At 37.8% G+C, this 15,653-nt stretch overlaps 1 protein-coding gene across 4 annotated transcripts; it reads right to left on the reverse strand.

Annotated features, from left to right (window-relative positions):
- Window positions 1–2,042: 2,042 nt before the first annotated feature.
- ddhd2 (DDHD domain containing 2) lies at window positions 2,043–15,373 on the reverse strand. Of its 4 annotated transcripts, none has more exons than XM_014470606.2 (19): window positions 15,081–15,373; window positions 14,363–14,561; window positions 12,636–12,828; window positions 11,305–11,495; window positions 11,081–11,170; window positions 10,296–10,416; window positions 10,113–10,202; window positions 9,890–10,031; window positions 9,564–9,772; window positions 9,406–9,464; window positions 9,199–9,318; window positions 8,856–8,951; window positions 8,508–8,675; window positions 8,395–8,421; window positions 7,877–8,032; window positions 6,918–7,020; window positions 6,679–6,837; window positions 3,897–4,065; window positions 2,043–3,784 (listed from the first exon to the last, which is right to left on the reverse strand). In XM_014470606.2, exons 2-19 carry the CDS (start codon window positions 14,510–14,512, stop codon window positions 3,703–3,705), a joined length of 2,325 nt encoding a protein of 774 aa, XP_014326092.1. In that variant the 5' UTR covers window positions 14,513–14,561; window positions 15,081–15,373; the 3' UTR covers window positions 2,043–3,702. The 4 variants fall into 4 exon arrangements, with proteins under 4 accessions (XP_014326092.1, XP_005804062.1, XP_023199929.1 ...); XM_005804005.3 differs by having other exon boundaries at window positions 3,897–4,068; XM_023344161.1 differs by lacking the exon at window positions 8,395–8,421 and having other exon boundaries at window positions 15,081–15,361.
- Window positions 15,374–15,653: the final 280 nt, after the last annotated feature.

Consider the following 15,653-nt stretch of genomic DNA (forward strand, 5'->3'; position numbering starts at 1 on the left):
CAGGCAGAACGATGTCCTCAGATTGAGAACAAAATAGAGGTTCTGTGAGTTATAAGTAGGACAAACTGCAACAAATGTCTACCCCCACTTAAATGCCTTCATTTAGAGACAAACTGTGTGCTTCATGGGAGGGTTTCATGTTAAGAAGTGAAAGAGTCTCGTCTATTGTTAAATCCAGGGGAATGGAGGAGGGTAAACACAGCTCCACTTGTTGAAATGCTCCCACTACCTGCTGGGTCCCAAACACACCAACATTATTTGTTTGGCTTTTTTTCTGACCGTTTGTTTTTCTATATTTAGGTAAAAAATGTTTTTTAAGAAAAAGTTTCCCTGTACAGACAGAAGAAAATCATCACGGCAACATAACAGCTCATAGCTTATGATCTTTGACATTTTGTTTAGCAAGGCCTTTCTTTCATCTGATACTTTAATTAATTGGACCTTTATGCTTTTGTTTTGATTTTATTTTGCTAAATCAGTTTTAGATAATCAGCTACAAATAATCACAGTTATTTGTGACTATGACGACAGACTGGGCTTTCCATGGAGTGCTTCTAAATCTCTCTGTAGGTTGCCGGTTTGCTAAGTCTCAAAGCTGCTGCATTTAGATAACATTTCACATGACTTTCTCATATTCAGTAGAATGGTCACCAGGTAAATTATCCTAATTTGAGCTGCAACTTTGCCCTGCTTTTGTCTTGGGTATACAATGTATTAAGTATTGCTGTGTTTTCAGCTTGTTCATATTACAATTTCATTTCTCTTCAGCAACTTTATGTGACTTTCAAGGCTTGTCTCTTTATTTATTTTTTCATAATTTGGGTTATACAAATAAACTATTGTGAACCATAAGCCTGAACGCAGTTGAAACAGCTAGAAAATAATGCATTTCCTTTAAATGTATTAAAATTCTGAACAGGAAGTATCTGATTAATGTATTTATTAAAACAAATATTTCTACAAAATGAATGCATTACGGTACCCTTTAGGTTTGATTCTCAGGCTCTGCTATCCACCCAACCTTTAAATTAAATGAGGAATAGTTGAAAACTGAGTCAGTGGGGTCCAGTACAAACCAGCCTTTGACAACTACAGAGGAGCTTTTGAGCGCGTTTCTTCCCACTGAGCTGAATCACATGAAACTCTGCGGGTTTGACCGTCTACATTTCTGAATGACTTCTCAACATCTCCTCCACGACTGATCCAACACAAGATGTTGTTTCTGATACTGAAATATTCAGAACTTACTCATCAGCTGTGCCTCATCTGTTGAAAATCAAGGGGTCGAAGCTTAATAATTCTGTTTCTAAGTTCTGATGAATATGCACAATTTCTTTTACTTTTATACAAAGAACTTTAAAGGAATAAATGCAACAAAAATCTTTAAATGAAAACTTTCCAGTTACACTTGCCTGACGGTCTCCAAACTTCTGTAAATTTACCAGCTGCAAGCAATCACATCCGCTCTACTGCGCATGCTCCAGTTTTACCACAATAATTAGGCGATTGAAGAAATTACAGAAATACCTAATAACTCAATGTGCGATTTCAGGTATTTACTTTTTGTTGGCCCACTTTCTTTCTGTTAGCATTGGTACCAAACAAATATTTAAAAACATTTTATAGATGACCGGATGCAAAAAAGATCAGCCAAGAACAAAACCACATTCAAAATGTTAAACAGCACCATTAAGATCTGTTGTACATTCATTTTGTTTGTTAAAAATAAAAATAAGAGATTCTTATTCTGGCTTCTAAACCAACTTCTATGCAAGAGATGCAGGGGAAATTTAAAAAAGGTAAAATAATGCTGACATTGTATTATAGATATCGAGGATATTATGTGAATTCTGTAACTCAAAAGCTAAAACTCAAACTATAATCTGACAAATCAAAGATAAAGCGAACAGTAATTTCAGAAACTGCTTACTTTTTTAAATTTGGAAATTATCTTTCAAATGCCTTGAAACATATTTAGACACTGAATATGAGAGTAAAATAATTTAAATAACCTCTAGAAAAAAACCCCACTAACACAAATACACAATAATATCTTTATTATGGCACATAAGACAAGTATCCACATTTATAAAGCTAAGTATTTAAAGAGAATATTACTTTTCTGGCCTGAATAGGCGACTGTCATAACTCAACGTAAGAGGATTACGTTGAGTGAAAACACTGCTGTTACTGAAATGACACTGAAATTTTATATATTATTGTGAAACTTAACACAAGAAAACAAGCAACCTCAGTAGATTTATTTATCAATGATTTCATCCAAAAGACTGAATTTACAGCTTTGCTGTCGGGCTGTGGTTCCGCCATCAGTGCATATAAAACAAGTAATATACATTTATGTCATAATGACAAAAAGGCTTGGAAAGTTAGCGCTGTGGAACTGTTTTTCCAACATACCCATAATTTTCCTATAAAATAAACTGAGACTACTGGAAGGTAACACTTTTCTTCTTATATAATACGATAAATAAAAAATATTTTTATTGCTTGCTGCTTGAAAAACAACTGAAATGTACAGATATCAAAAAGCAGGGGAATCTAATTTTTAAACAACAGAAATACATGCAGCAGAGACATGACAAATAATGAATTTATTCATGAAGACTAGACTGAAATGGAAATGGGTATAATTTTGACTAAAGATATAAAAAAAAGTCAATTTAATAGCATTCTCTTTCTAAATCAATAACAATATAAAGCATGTAGTGCTGGTCTGGACTTGAGATAAAATTGTCCCAACTTGGAGCATTGGTAGAGGAAGCCTTTTTGTAAAGTCTATACAAACTTACTTTGTAGTAGATACAAAAAGGAGATAAGTTGCATAATACATATTAAAGAGACAATCCTGTTGTCTTCTGAGGAATCCTCCTTTCCACACTACAACAACTCTTCATAAGGATTTATACTTTAGATTCCTGTGATAAATATAACCAAATACAAATATAAACAAACATTCAGCTAATCAGAAAGGTGCACTATATTTTGGTTTAAATAGCACTGTATGCAAATTGAGAGGAGATGAGTGTAGTTAACATTACTGAATAACTAAAATAAAGGAGTGGCAGCTTTAGGCTTCAAGATGTTTATTACATAAGTAAAATAATTATAGCTGCCAAAGAAAACTTGTAACAGAAACAAAACCTTCATTGTTAAACAGAAAACAAAAAACCTCAGCTGTTTCTTATAGGGCGATATACATTTTTGGTCAACGTAGACTAAAGTGTCTAAAGATCAGATAATTGTATTTATAAATCTCTTTTTCCACAGAATGACAAAGAAATGACAGCTGAAAATGAACTACCCTCTCACATGCATTTTAAGTAATTATGATCATAATCTTTCTTTACATGACCACAAAGTCATGCCAAATGTGAAAGTGCTAATAAATTATAACATTTAGTCAAAAAGGTGCATTGTTTAGATCTCGGAAAACTCTCAGAACTAAATTGAAATATTTGGATTGCAGGAATGGCAGGAGAGCCGCCACTACGGCAAACAAGCTTTGACAAACACACGTAAACTAAGATAACCCAACTGCCGCAAACCATCCAGGCAGCAGTCTGGTAAAACACAGACGGTAAGGCATTCTGGAGAGGATTGTCTTTCAGTTTCCGGCTCTGTCGGCTGTCCTTCACTTTCAGATAACAGTCACAAGAGCAGATCTTCATTCACACTAATTTGTTACTGTTGCGGCTGTTCAAAAGCCACGCCGAGGTTGTCGTAAATCTCTCTCAGCAGCAGCAAAGCCGTGTCCTCAGATTCCCTAACACACACAGAGATCATTTGTGTGAGTGGCAAATGTCTCAAGAAAACCAAAATAGAGAATTCAGCGACATATGTGCACAATTGTAGCGGTGCAGGTATTTGTGACTCACCAGTAACAGAGATGAGACTGGATGGCAAACAAGTATTCGTTGAAGCTCTCAATGGGTTTTTCCTGGAGGACACAGTCGATCCGCCGCCCTCCATTCAGCATCCCCATTTCAATGTCGGGTTGTTCAGTCTGCTCCACTGACACTGAGCACTCAGCTTCTGTGCATACTCCTGCTGCGACAGAAGGCAATACAAAAGATTTTACATGAAGACATCAAAACTATGAGCAGCAGCGTCCGTCTGTTCTGACCCACAAAGAGAACCAAAGAGGAGAAGGACAGCTAGTTCAGTCATTAATGTTAAGATCATTGATAAATTGTGTTTAAATAATCACCAAGGTGAAAAATACTCAATTATTTTTACAAGTCCAGGATTTACAGATGCTGAAACAGAGCTGACTGAAGTTAGTACATACGCCACAAGAGGGGAGAAACAGACCTCCACTTTAAAAATTAGAATAATTAGAATAGAACCAACAGATAAGATCTTAGTAGTACCCTGGAAAGTTGAAGGCTCAGATAAAAAATATATAAAAATGATGTTTACATTAGAATGAAAAATTATTTACAACTAATCCGGGGACCCGGGGTTTAAAACTGCAGACCTCGAGAGACGGTGTCTTGCTACTTTTAGATGCATCTCTGCTTCAGAATACCTGAATCAAATAATTATGCTATTACCAAGATTGGAGGAAAATGACTGCATGCGGAGGAGACAAGTCCACCATGTGATTCAGGTGTGTTGGTCTCTAAAGCCGAGAAGTCTCTGCATCACCAACACACTTCAGCAGAGCAACAACACCCAGAAACAAAGTATTTTGACCACATAAATTATGATTGCATGTGATCATAATTCTCATGATCTATTACTTTATCTTTCATTACTAATAGTTTACATAATCTTACTTTTGTAGACAAATCTCTGATGATTCACTCTTCCTTGTCATTATCACACACCCTAGCTTGAGAAACACTATAGACTTATCCAGTCGATTTACTGATTCAGCAGTAATTTGCAAGTCATTGCATGTGATGGGGCAAATGACAGGTAGCTGTGAATCATGCTGGGTCATTAATTCCTGAATTACCTTCATCAGCCATTTATTTGATTCAGCTTTGTCAAACTTGGGAAACATAGAAAACGTGTAGGACAACGGCTCTTGATGGCAGGAGCTGGACACCCTTGTCCTAAAATATCTTAAAACTGGACAAAACATCGTTGAACCATTGTTCCAGGAAAGAGCCTCTGTCGGATGTTCACTACGGCTGGTAATAATACTCATTCTCATAAGTATTATTACCTCCAGAACAAAACATAATAAATTGCACTGACACTAAAAAAAATTTAATTAAAGCTACAAAAAAAAATTTTCACAAAAACTCACAAACATAATATAAAAACAGAAGAGAAAAAATTTTAAGAGACAGTACAAAAAGCCTGAAATGGGTATAAATATTCTGATTATTTTGAGGAAATGAGTGAGAACCTTAAGTTTGAAGGCACTTAAATAACAGAAAAATCATGTAGCAAGTAGCCAAAATTTAGCTGGAATGTGCTTACAGTACGTTCTGTAAGTCACAGATCATACTTTGTCGTTCCTCAGAGTGTACCCGCTGCTAGCATCCCAATAGTTTTCCCAGCTAGTTCTGATAATCCACTATACAAGTAGTGACTTGCAATCATGTGGTGAAAATCCTACTTTCAACTTTTAAGCCTATCATATAACACATGCAAATGAAAAGCAATAAATTTGCTTCTAGGGATGGACCGAAAAGGGAAAAGAAATACATGGCTGTGAAATGAACTCTTCTCTGAACTGCTATACCTTAAAGACATATAATGTTCTGACAAACCTTCCTCATTACATAACTGAATATGCACCAACATGTAGAAAAATAGATTTAAAAAAATATAGATTAAAGTGAAGTCTTGCCTACAGCTAATTAATTACTTATAAAAACAACTGAGCTCATAAAAAATGTGCTTAAGGCCAGATACTGCAATGGTTTATGATATTGATGATCAGCGAAGCTGTGAGTGAATTCAGCCAATGAGAACTTACAGGTGGAAAGGCATGCATGGGCCTGAGGGAGGCTTCAGTAAATTAAACTTTCAGTTAAAATGACAACTTGTTCAGCAGGTGGTAAACTCGTGACGCACAGGGAGAGGAGAAGAAGACAAGCAGAGAAACCCTGTGGTGATAATGACAACCATTACGCAAGACCCCCTCTCTGAGCATGTGCAAAGATAAACCATTGAAGATGAACAGATTTTTTTCCTGTATAAAGCTTTACCACAAGATATCTAACAAGTAAAGACAAACCAATAGTGTTTAATTTGCTTTGTTGTTAGTATAGAATGAAACTAGAAGACGAGTTACACAAACTCAGGCTGTCGACAAATCTTTAGGTGTTCACTGAGATTACTCTTAGTGTAAACTGAATCATCGATATGATCAAAGTGGTAAAACTGAATTGTTTTACTTTCTATCCTGGCTTACCTTTTAGGCAATGCTTCTGAAGGGCCTTTGGCCACTCCTGTATTCTAGTCCAAAAATCTGTACATTTGTCCTTCCTCTTAGCAGCAGCAGTGTCTACTGAAACTGGAGTTCACAGTGAGGAGGCAAGAGGTGTGCACAGTAGTAAAACAACAGAGAGGAGAGAAGGCAGCAGCATGCAGAGAGGAGTGAGGAGGATTCAGGAACAGTGGGCTGGACACCAGCTTGTCCTCTCTCAGACAGCACCCAACGTGAACCACGTCAAACCCAGTAGAAGTGTTTGGTACCTTGATCCTCCTCAGGGGTTGTGTCATTTGTCACTTCCCCCTCTTCCACTGGGGGCAGTGCAGCTACTGGTCTGGTAAAGGACTGCCAAGCTGTCCGTAATGATCCCAAAACGTTGTTCTTCAAATCCATACTCATTCTGGTTAAGCTGTCTTTAAGCTCTACAGGAAATGAAGAATTACAGATGAACATTAAACAACTGTTTCCAACTGTGCAGATGAACAAAGGGAAACTGTCTTACCAAGGTGCATCCTCTTTCGGCCTTTGTGGTGCGGTATAAGCATCGGCTCCAGATCCACCTCCGAAACAATCATGGGCTCGATCCGATAGGCCACAGGGTCATACTAAATGGGGAATGAGTCAACACAAGATGAATGCAGCTTCTGAGATGGCAAACTCTCATTTAAGCCTTTAAAACTGAAGTTTTCTTAAATGATATGAGTTGAATTAACACCAAATGGAGGCAACATGTATCTAAGCAGCTCTTGATGCTCAATTCCAATTTTTTGCCGAAATCAGATTTTTTTACATGGTCATTCATACTACTAACTAAAGCCGACTGCAATCAGACTTCTCTGTGAACAGTTTCTGTCCCTAAAGAGACCTGAATGCACAGACAAAAAAACAACAAAAACAAACAAAAAAAAACATTGACATCACACAGCAGCGCATCATTTACAGAAGTAACAATAGATGCCATTGATGATGCATGTTTCACGTTTACTAACATAAAAGTCAATTAAAAATCACATCTGATTTAGTATTACTTATGGAAGTGGATCAAATCTGTTTTTGGGGAGGTGAAAAGATTGGAATTGGACCTTTCAGATTGCCATGACAAAGTCGGATATGGGCAAAAAAATTCAATTTAGGCCACATTCACCTGCTGTGTGAACATAGCCCAAGATACTGAAAGGTTCTGAAGTATTTTTTGACTCAATAACAAATAATGCTATACTTAAGGCATATTAAACATAAAACGTTCAAAAGGTTCAATACTTAAAAGGCAGTCTGTTCATTTTGAAAGCATACAATACTCAGGTTAAAACATAAAACATTCAAAATAAAGACAGACAGAAGGAAAGAAAACCAGAAATATGTTTAAAAACATTTCCTTACTGCATTTTTCTTTTCCATGGAAAACAGCTTAGATCAAATGACAAAGCTTTAGAAATTGTGAAGGAACCACAAGATACTCACTGGATGGTAGATGTTATAGAAGCTCTTGCAGGTTGGGAATGAGTAGTTTGGATCGATGCGTTTCAGGCCTCGCACAGTCAGGAACATTCCAATCGGAGACCCAAAAGCAAAAAATGTCTCGGGGTAAAACGCCAGCTGAGGGTAATCGATGGACACCTGTGGGAGTAGAGAGAGGAGCAGAAATGGGAGGTAGTGTGAGAAGTTAGCTACAAAAACATGCATGTCATTTATAACTGATGGACTCGTTTCTTCAGTGACATAAGTCAAGAATGAAGAGATGAACACTCATGCAGCATAATACAAATGTATGAGCACAGATACAGAGTGTGTTTTTTGGTACAACGCTTTGCTTTTTGTTTGAGCAAACTGTAACAGTCATGGGGATTTATATAAAAAGCTGTCACTTCAGTTCAGTTACCAAGATTGCACTGTGTACAAAGGAAACATCAAGACAAAGTGAGGTCAAACACATCAAGAGACAAGGCCTGAGGAGAACGTGGACACCATGTGAGACACACCTGTCCCTTGGCTATGCCTCCATTGGACTTTCCAGGCAAGCAGAGAGAGGAAAAAAGCAGCAACGGTGACGCAACAAAGCAAATTACACAGTATTTGTGTGCTTGTTTGCTACCTGTCCAATGCCGACATCAAAGTATTCGTAGTCCACAGCACCGGTGATAGAAGGCTTTTTGTGGAGGCAGGATTCCTGGCTCAGCAGTTCTGAAGACTGGTTGCCCTCACTGGTAACCTGAGGTGGACCAGACTCCAAGGTCTGATGCCCTGGTGCCATCTCATAGTCCTTATAGAGCAGAAGTCATCCAACTTTGTAAATAACACCAAAAACAAAACAGTAAATGCTAAAAAAATAAATGAAATTACTAACTGCGTGTTTCTCACTGATTTAGCCATTATTTCTTACAATATATGTTCAATATAAAAAGCAACACCTCCTAAACCCTACACCTGAATAATGGCTGACCTCTGGAAGCCTCTTCTTTCTGATGTAGTGTAAAATCTTCTTTCGGGGTCCAAGAGGAATTCCTAAATTTCGAAGATCACTGTCTTGGCAGAGAGCCTAAAGAAAATAATAAAAAAAATTGGTTTTCAAAATTTGTACAGTATGTGTAATCCAAAGGTGTCAGTCTTATATTTCTAGTTGTGCAATATTCATTTGACTTGTACAAAGATTTGCTGAAGGATTCATACCCAGTGAACGAATTAACAACCACAACATTCAGTGCTGTATCAAATCCCAATAAATACAATGAAGTATTAACCCTAACCCCTAACCCTAACAGTTTATGGGTTTATGCTTGTGATACCAGTGATTCCATGTCGACATTTTCTGCCAGTAGAGTTTGCAGGTACTGCTGGAGGTCCAATTTAGTCAGCATCTGCTCCAACGTGTCACTATTCAGAGCAGAGTGTTCTCCTGAAGGTACCTTAAAAACAGAAATAATTCTCTTAGGAATATGCTTTTCAAAATAGAAAATAAAATGAAGACATTCATAGTAAATTTAATGCTATACTCCTCTTGCTCTGGATCTATTTCTCTGATTGGTTAGCAGGTCAAACAGGATCAGAGAACCTGAGTAACATGAGAGATGACACACTTCAGTAAAAAAAAAACTTTGCAGGTTACACCTGCATGTGAATGTTTGTGATTCTGCGTTGGTAAAACTCTGACCCAAGCTGTGTCCTACAACAGAAACTTCTCCATTAAAGTCTGGGTGTCTCTGCTTAAAGAGGGCATGTAGCCGGTTGATTTCTGAGGCCACTGTGTCCACTATGGTCTGGCAGTAGGTGGGGCTGTTGTAGAAAAATAAGTCCAGCAGAGTGTCGTTGGTGAAATGCCGGAGGCGGCTGATGCTGGGCAGAGTGATCCTTTGAATGTCCCTAAAATATGGGAAAGGAGGGAGAAAACAAAAACAAGAGCACAGAGGAGTTATTTTTTTTAACAGTTGTGACAGACTTATTTCTTTTTTTACCATTTCTGCTTGTCAGGTTACGTACTCATCCACACCGGTGGCATCCCCATGCAGAGCACTGTGCCAGTTGACAGGAAGGAACTCAACTCGACCCACATGGCCTTCCTGCTGAGAACGCCTGTAGTGGGAGGCCAGGAGGGACAGCGAAACACTCCTGAAGTCATTCACTGAAAACAGATGAGAATCAAACTGAGTCATTGATGCACATTTAAGAAAATTCATGCGCAACCACACACACACAGACTCACCGCACTGTATGATGGATCTAAAGCGTAAATCACATGCTGGACCAATCCCATGCACCATGAAGACCAGGTGATCCACCTTCTCCGGTTCACCTGAAAACAAACTGACATGATGAGAGCAGGTCCTAGCCTCCTGGTGATGAGTTTATCTTTCATTATGATCTGACAGCAAAAGAACACACATACCATCAGGTATTTCTACAAAGATGTTCTCCACTCCTCTCTTGACTGTACAAGGCCGTGACTGTTCCGACGGAGAGGAAACCCACTCATCCTGCAATCCTATTGGCTGATAATGCATTATCAGCTGAGAAAGGGACAACAAATATTGAGGAGGGACCCATGGAGCTCATTTAAAAATCTTTTGTTTTTGTTGTTTAAAAAAATGTAACACTTCTTTGAGCATGTTTGCTTTACATGTGTCCTTACATCAGCTTTCTTTAGATTTAAAACCATTTGCATTGAATCGGGGTGTCATATACAGTCATGAATACACACTCATTATGTAAGGAGAAAATGCATTTATCAAAAGAAAAGTTTTTTAAAAAAATCAATGTGCAATATAGTTTTATTTCTCTGGAAAGACATTTAATTACAGGTGAAAATAAATGCCAATAAATGACAAAAATGTCTTATAGGTGAGGCAAAAGACCCCATTCCCTAATAGCTAGCGTTATCATTTTGATGAAATAATTATAGTGAGATGTTTCTTGTGACCATCTAGCTGTCTTTCACATTGATCTAAGGAAAGTTTGTCCCACTCCTTACTTTCAGCTGTGAGACGTTTGAGAGGTCTATTGTATATACAGCCCATTTCAAATCACCCTGCAGTATCTCAATGAGATCAAGATCTTTGTTTCAACATAGGACTTTCCTTTTCTTTTTAAACCAAATAAACCACATTTTCTTTACAATTGTAAACTCCAGTATGGGGTCTACATCATGAACCGATTTTGAGCAGCAAACATCACCTTAGGGTTGTGCAAGATGACGGTTTCTCCAGTGGGAAAGTCCAGCTTCCTTTTCCATTCGTCTAAGGTCACTGCTATCATATAGGCTTCCTGAAAACTCAGCATAGTTGAGATGGATTATTGGTGGGAGAAAATAACACGCATGCCACAAGCCAAAGTTGGAGAGTAAAGAAAGTCTGAAGGAAAGTAAAAAAAGGCACAAAAAAAAATGAATATGAGAATACCTCCAAACGTTTACTGAACTCCTCAGAGTAAGGAAAGAATCTTGTGTCTTTATCTCCTTTGTAGAACCAGGTGCAGCGGCGGACCTCAGTGGGACCTTGGTCCCAATAGACAGCAAAGCGCATCCTCTTCTTGACATGTACATCGTAGCGCTCCCCTTCCACAGCAACCACAATGTCCTCTTCACCTCCTCCTGCAAAAAATGGGAAGTTATCTAATGTTTCTATTTCAAAAAGGTTAAAAAGTATGTACTCAGGTGCTTTTCTCTGGTAATAAATAAATATATCAACTGATTGTTAAAAAATCAGATTTTTTCACAATTGACTAAACTATTGTACTGTATCAAACAAAATTCTTCAGTAAAAATAGCTCCAAAGACAATAAAATACAATATAAAAATACTATATTTATAAAGGCCTTCATTACTGATATTGCCTCTGTTATTCCAAGCTTCTTTTTTTTTTTTACAACATGCCAATGTTTTTTGGAAAGGATTTGTGGATTGTTAAAGGAAGAGATAATAATTTGACCCAACTACTGAACCTGTCGACATTTACGTTTCTAGATAAATATCATCTAGAAATGTTACGTTTCTAGATTTCTACTTAATTGACATTTGTAGTTATGCGAATTGGAAATGTAGGGATTAAAGGTACTCTAAAAATTAGGTTTAGTGCGTACCTTGGTTCTAGCGTCACATTTCAGTCATGGGTTTGATTTGGGGGAACATTTCCTTTTCTGTTACGACTGACTTAGTAAGAAACCTTAATAATCCCAGAAAGCAGAATTCAGTGTTAGCTGGGAGAGCTCTCTCTATTGTTTTGGTGTTGCATTTCAATATTGCGCAGACACAACATGACATTTTTTACTTTAGTTTCACACAGTACTGTATTCATTCTGTAAACGTGCGTGCCGAAATACTGGTGGTGTAACTACATGTACTGCTTCACCCATAGTAGACGCTTATATGAGGACCAATTAAATTCAGACTAGAAATGGAAAAATTTTCCACATATCAATTTCACTACAGATGCTTAAATATTCATTACAGTGGAATTCATCAAAAACCCACCCAGAAACCAAAGTTCACCTGACAGGACCGTGTCCAAACATTTAGAGACAATTGCCTTAAAGGGGTGGGGGACGTGTCAACTGGACTTTGCTTCAAGGATCACAGGACTGTTCTACAATTGTATTTTTTTCCAACACCGATTTACAAGGATAGAAAAACATGTTTAACACTTCCACTATGACATAATTTTACTTAAAACAGCTAATAGAATTTATAACAACATAACAACAATTTATGTCTAAGACACTTATTGTTCCTTACCAGTATTGAAAGCATTTTCTAGTTTGTCAGAGTCCTCTCTGCTGAAGGGATGCCAGGAGTCGCTGTCATCTGCCTGACGACAGAAGAACCAGTGAGGCTGCACCTCTTGGTACGGAGGTGGCACTGACTCCATGTCCAGCATCTCAAAAGAGGATGTAGAGGAAGGAGAAACCTCATCCAAAACAGGAGAATTCTGAAGAAAAAGAAAAACATCTAAAAGCATTACCTCCTCTTGATTGAAGCTATAATCCTCTGTAATGACAAAGAAAATACCTCCTATTGATGGTTATTTTGTGTCTTCCTTTTTGCAGAGCGGTTCACTGGTCAACCCTACAGTAAGTACCATGATAGTACTGAACAATTGTTCAGATAGTCTGAACAATTGTGCAATGTCTGCACCCTCCTACTAAAACCCCATCAAGTGAGCTCAGCCCATTACATAAAGCAAAGGGCAGTCAGGAAACAAAAGATCAGACCACCTCTGGATCAAACTAACAAAGCCTTGTTGTATTCTTCCCTCGTCTACAAGCTTTGTCTTGTCTGTTCTGCTGATTCCAAGGTGGCCACCGCTTGTAAACAATTCCTGTCCACAGAATTTCTTATGTCTACAAAACAATACAACCAGTAATACGGCTCCTGTTTCAGCGTGTTGAACGGTAGAGCCTGCCACCATTTGACACAACATTCACCCACGTGCGCAACTGCCAGATCATTCAAGTTGTTTACACTTTCCTAATCTTATTAAATAAGTATTTGCACAAAGCAGGAGTACATTCTTTTGGAAAGATCGAGAAACTGGAATGTGATTGGAAAATACTTCCTAAGAAGTAAATCCCACTGATTCCTTGAAAAATTTAGTTTTTTTTAGGTGCGTTACTAATGAGCTGCAGAAAAATAGCTAATATGTTTTGAACTTCTGGGAAACAACAAACTCAGGAATGGTAATTAAAAATGCTCCAGCCCAGCTGTAGGTATGTGCTGTGTTTGCTGTCCCTTATGGACTCTTGCCAAGTCCAACATTTTACAGAGTGTGAATATCATAAAAAGAGGGGCAGCATGTGATGTCCACTTTTCTCCAGTCCCCAAATAGAAGCTCACATTTTCTTGTTTAACCTGCAGTCAGGCAGTAAAGCCAGAATGCTCAAAGTTATGTTTGTTCTACAAAGCATGTTTTCTGGTAATGTTATTATTGCAACATTTACCAGTATCATCATTTTTTGCTTGTTTAGCCAACATCATGCAATCTGAGGCTGAACATTTTGTCACCCTAACCTTTTACATTTTAGGATGGAAAAAGTTTTTCATGTCTGACTAAATGCATTTCTGCTTCACTTAACTCCAAATATTTTTATTAGTTCAGTAACTACCTATAATAAGCTAATTATTTAAACATTTTCTTGGCAATTTTACGCCTAGACAGGCAGTACATGTAGTGTCAAAACAAGAACTAATGGAGAATCCCATGTTTATTGATAATAATGACTACAAGGTGAGTTGGGAATGCTACAGAAATGCCTTAATATTTATTTTTTCAAAACAGACTAACTAAACCCAGAAGCTCTGTAGGAAATTAAACGGGACATCTATATAAACACATTCAGTTATGGAAGCGAAACATGCATAAATCATGCAAAATGCTTTGTGAAGAAGGACAGAAAATAAACATACTGCAAGGTTTAAAATAGAACCATTTGCATCATTATATGAAATCCCATCTGTAGCCTCACCTGTGCTTCAGGAAGAGACAACTCGGCCTTGCTGGTTTTAGCTGTGCTGCATGTTGCAGCAGTCTGAGTACAGTTGTCAAATTCGTCCTGGGTGTTGTTTGTTGGGGCAGCCTGAGAAAGACCCCCTCTGTCACCTTCACTGGATGACATCGGCCCGACCCTCAGCTCTTACCTGAGGGGTGGAGCACTGTCACAGGACCTGGAACAGCCATATGCGCACAGATTAACAGGTAAACAGACGACTGCTGCATAACCTGATGTTATCTTGAAAGAGCATAATAGGTGGTGAAGCTGAGAAACAGGGCAGATTAACAGCGACTAACACCTTACTTAGAGTTTTAACGTGAAGTGTTAACTCCTAATCGTCTGATTTAAAGCCTCCTTAACTCCTGCCCTGTAAGTAAGTGCATTGAAATGGAGGTAAACAGTTTTGTTTCGATCAAATATAGGTAGTAAGGGACGTATTATACACTCGAGAAATTTTCGGAATAACCTTAAGCACAACTAGCTAATTTTAACCTTCACGCAAGTTTTGGCCCGAAATGTTTTAAATGACTCGGAAAAAAACCCAAAACAAACATAACGTTCGGGCCACTGGTTGATGAGTGCCATGCTAGCTGAGAGACAGCGACACAACAGCTAAGTTCTTTATTTTCTTATCTTCCAGATGTTTTAACATCACGACATTAACAGCATGAAATAACTGACAAAAACTCACCGCAACCGTCTCATATAGACCGAAAACAAACGGCTTGTGCGGGCGTTATGTTGCTCGGTTTGCTAATGCGGCTAGCTAAGGACAGCCTCCTGTCAACTCGGCTGCTGTCCAGATAGGTTTAGGTGTCGTCGGAAATACGACAATTATAAGTCAAACGTTTTCCGACAGATTTACCCTACAAAACAAACAAAGGATAACAGTATTAGTTAACATAAAGTACGTTTAAAATGAATCTTTTCTAAAAGGTGTATTTGTAATGTAATGCGCGATACATGCTATTTTAAAAGGAGTTGATACAAAGAGCGTATTTTCTAAACCATTACGCAACTGTACATTTTTCAGGGGGGGGTAATATTTCACCGTAACATAAGTGGTAGATTTATGTAGTTTAACAAATATGATGATAATAAACAGAAGGTGAAAACATTTAATAACATCCACCCTTTTAAAAAAAATAAATTTACAAGAAACTTTAAAGGTAACATTGATAAAAGCAAGGTTGCAGCAGCTGTCATCAAAACTGTAAATTAGTCGGTACAAAAGATTATTTGTGAAGTAAAAACAAAGAGTGAA

The sequence above is a fragment of the Xiphophorus maculatus genome, chromosome 12 (assembly GCF_002775205.1).
Source record: "Xiphophorus maculatus strain JP 163 A chromosome 12, X_maculatus-5.0-male, whole genome shotgun sequence".
Taxonomy (NCBI): Eukaryota; Metazoa; Chordata; class Actinopteri; order Cyprinodontiformes; family Poeciliidae; genus Xiphophorus; species Xiphophorus maculatus.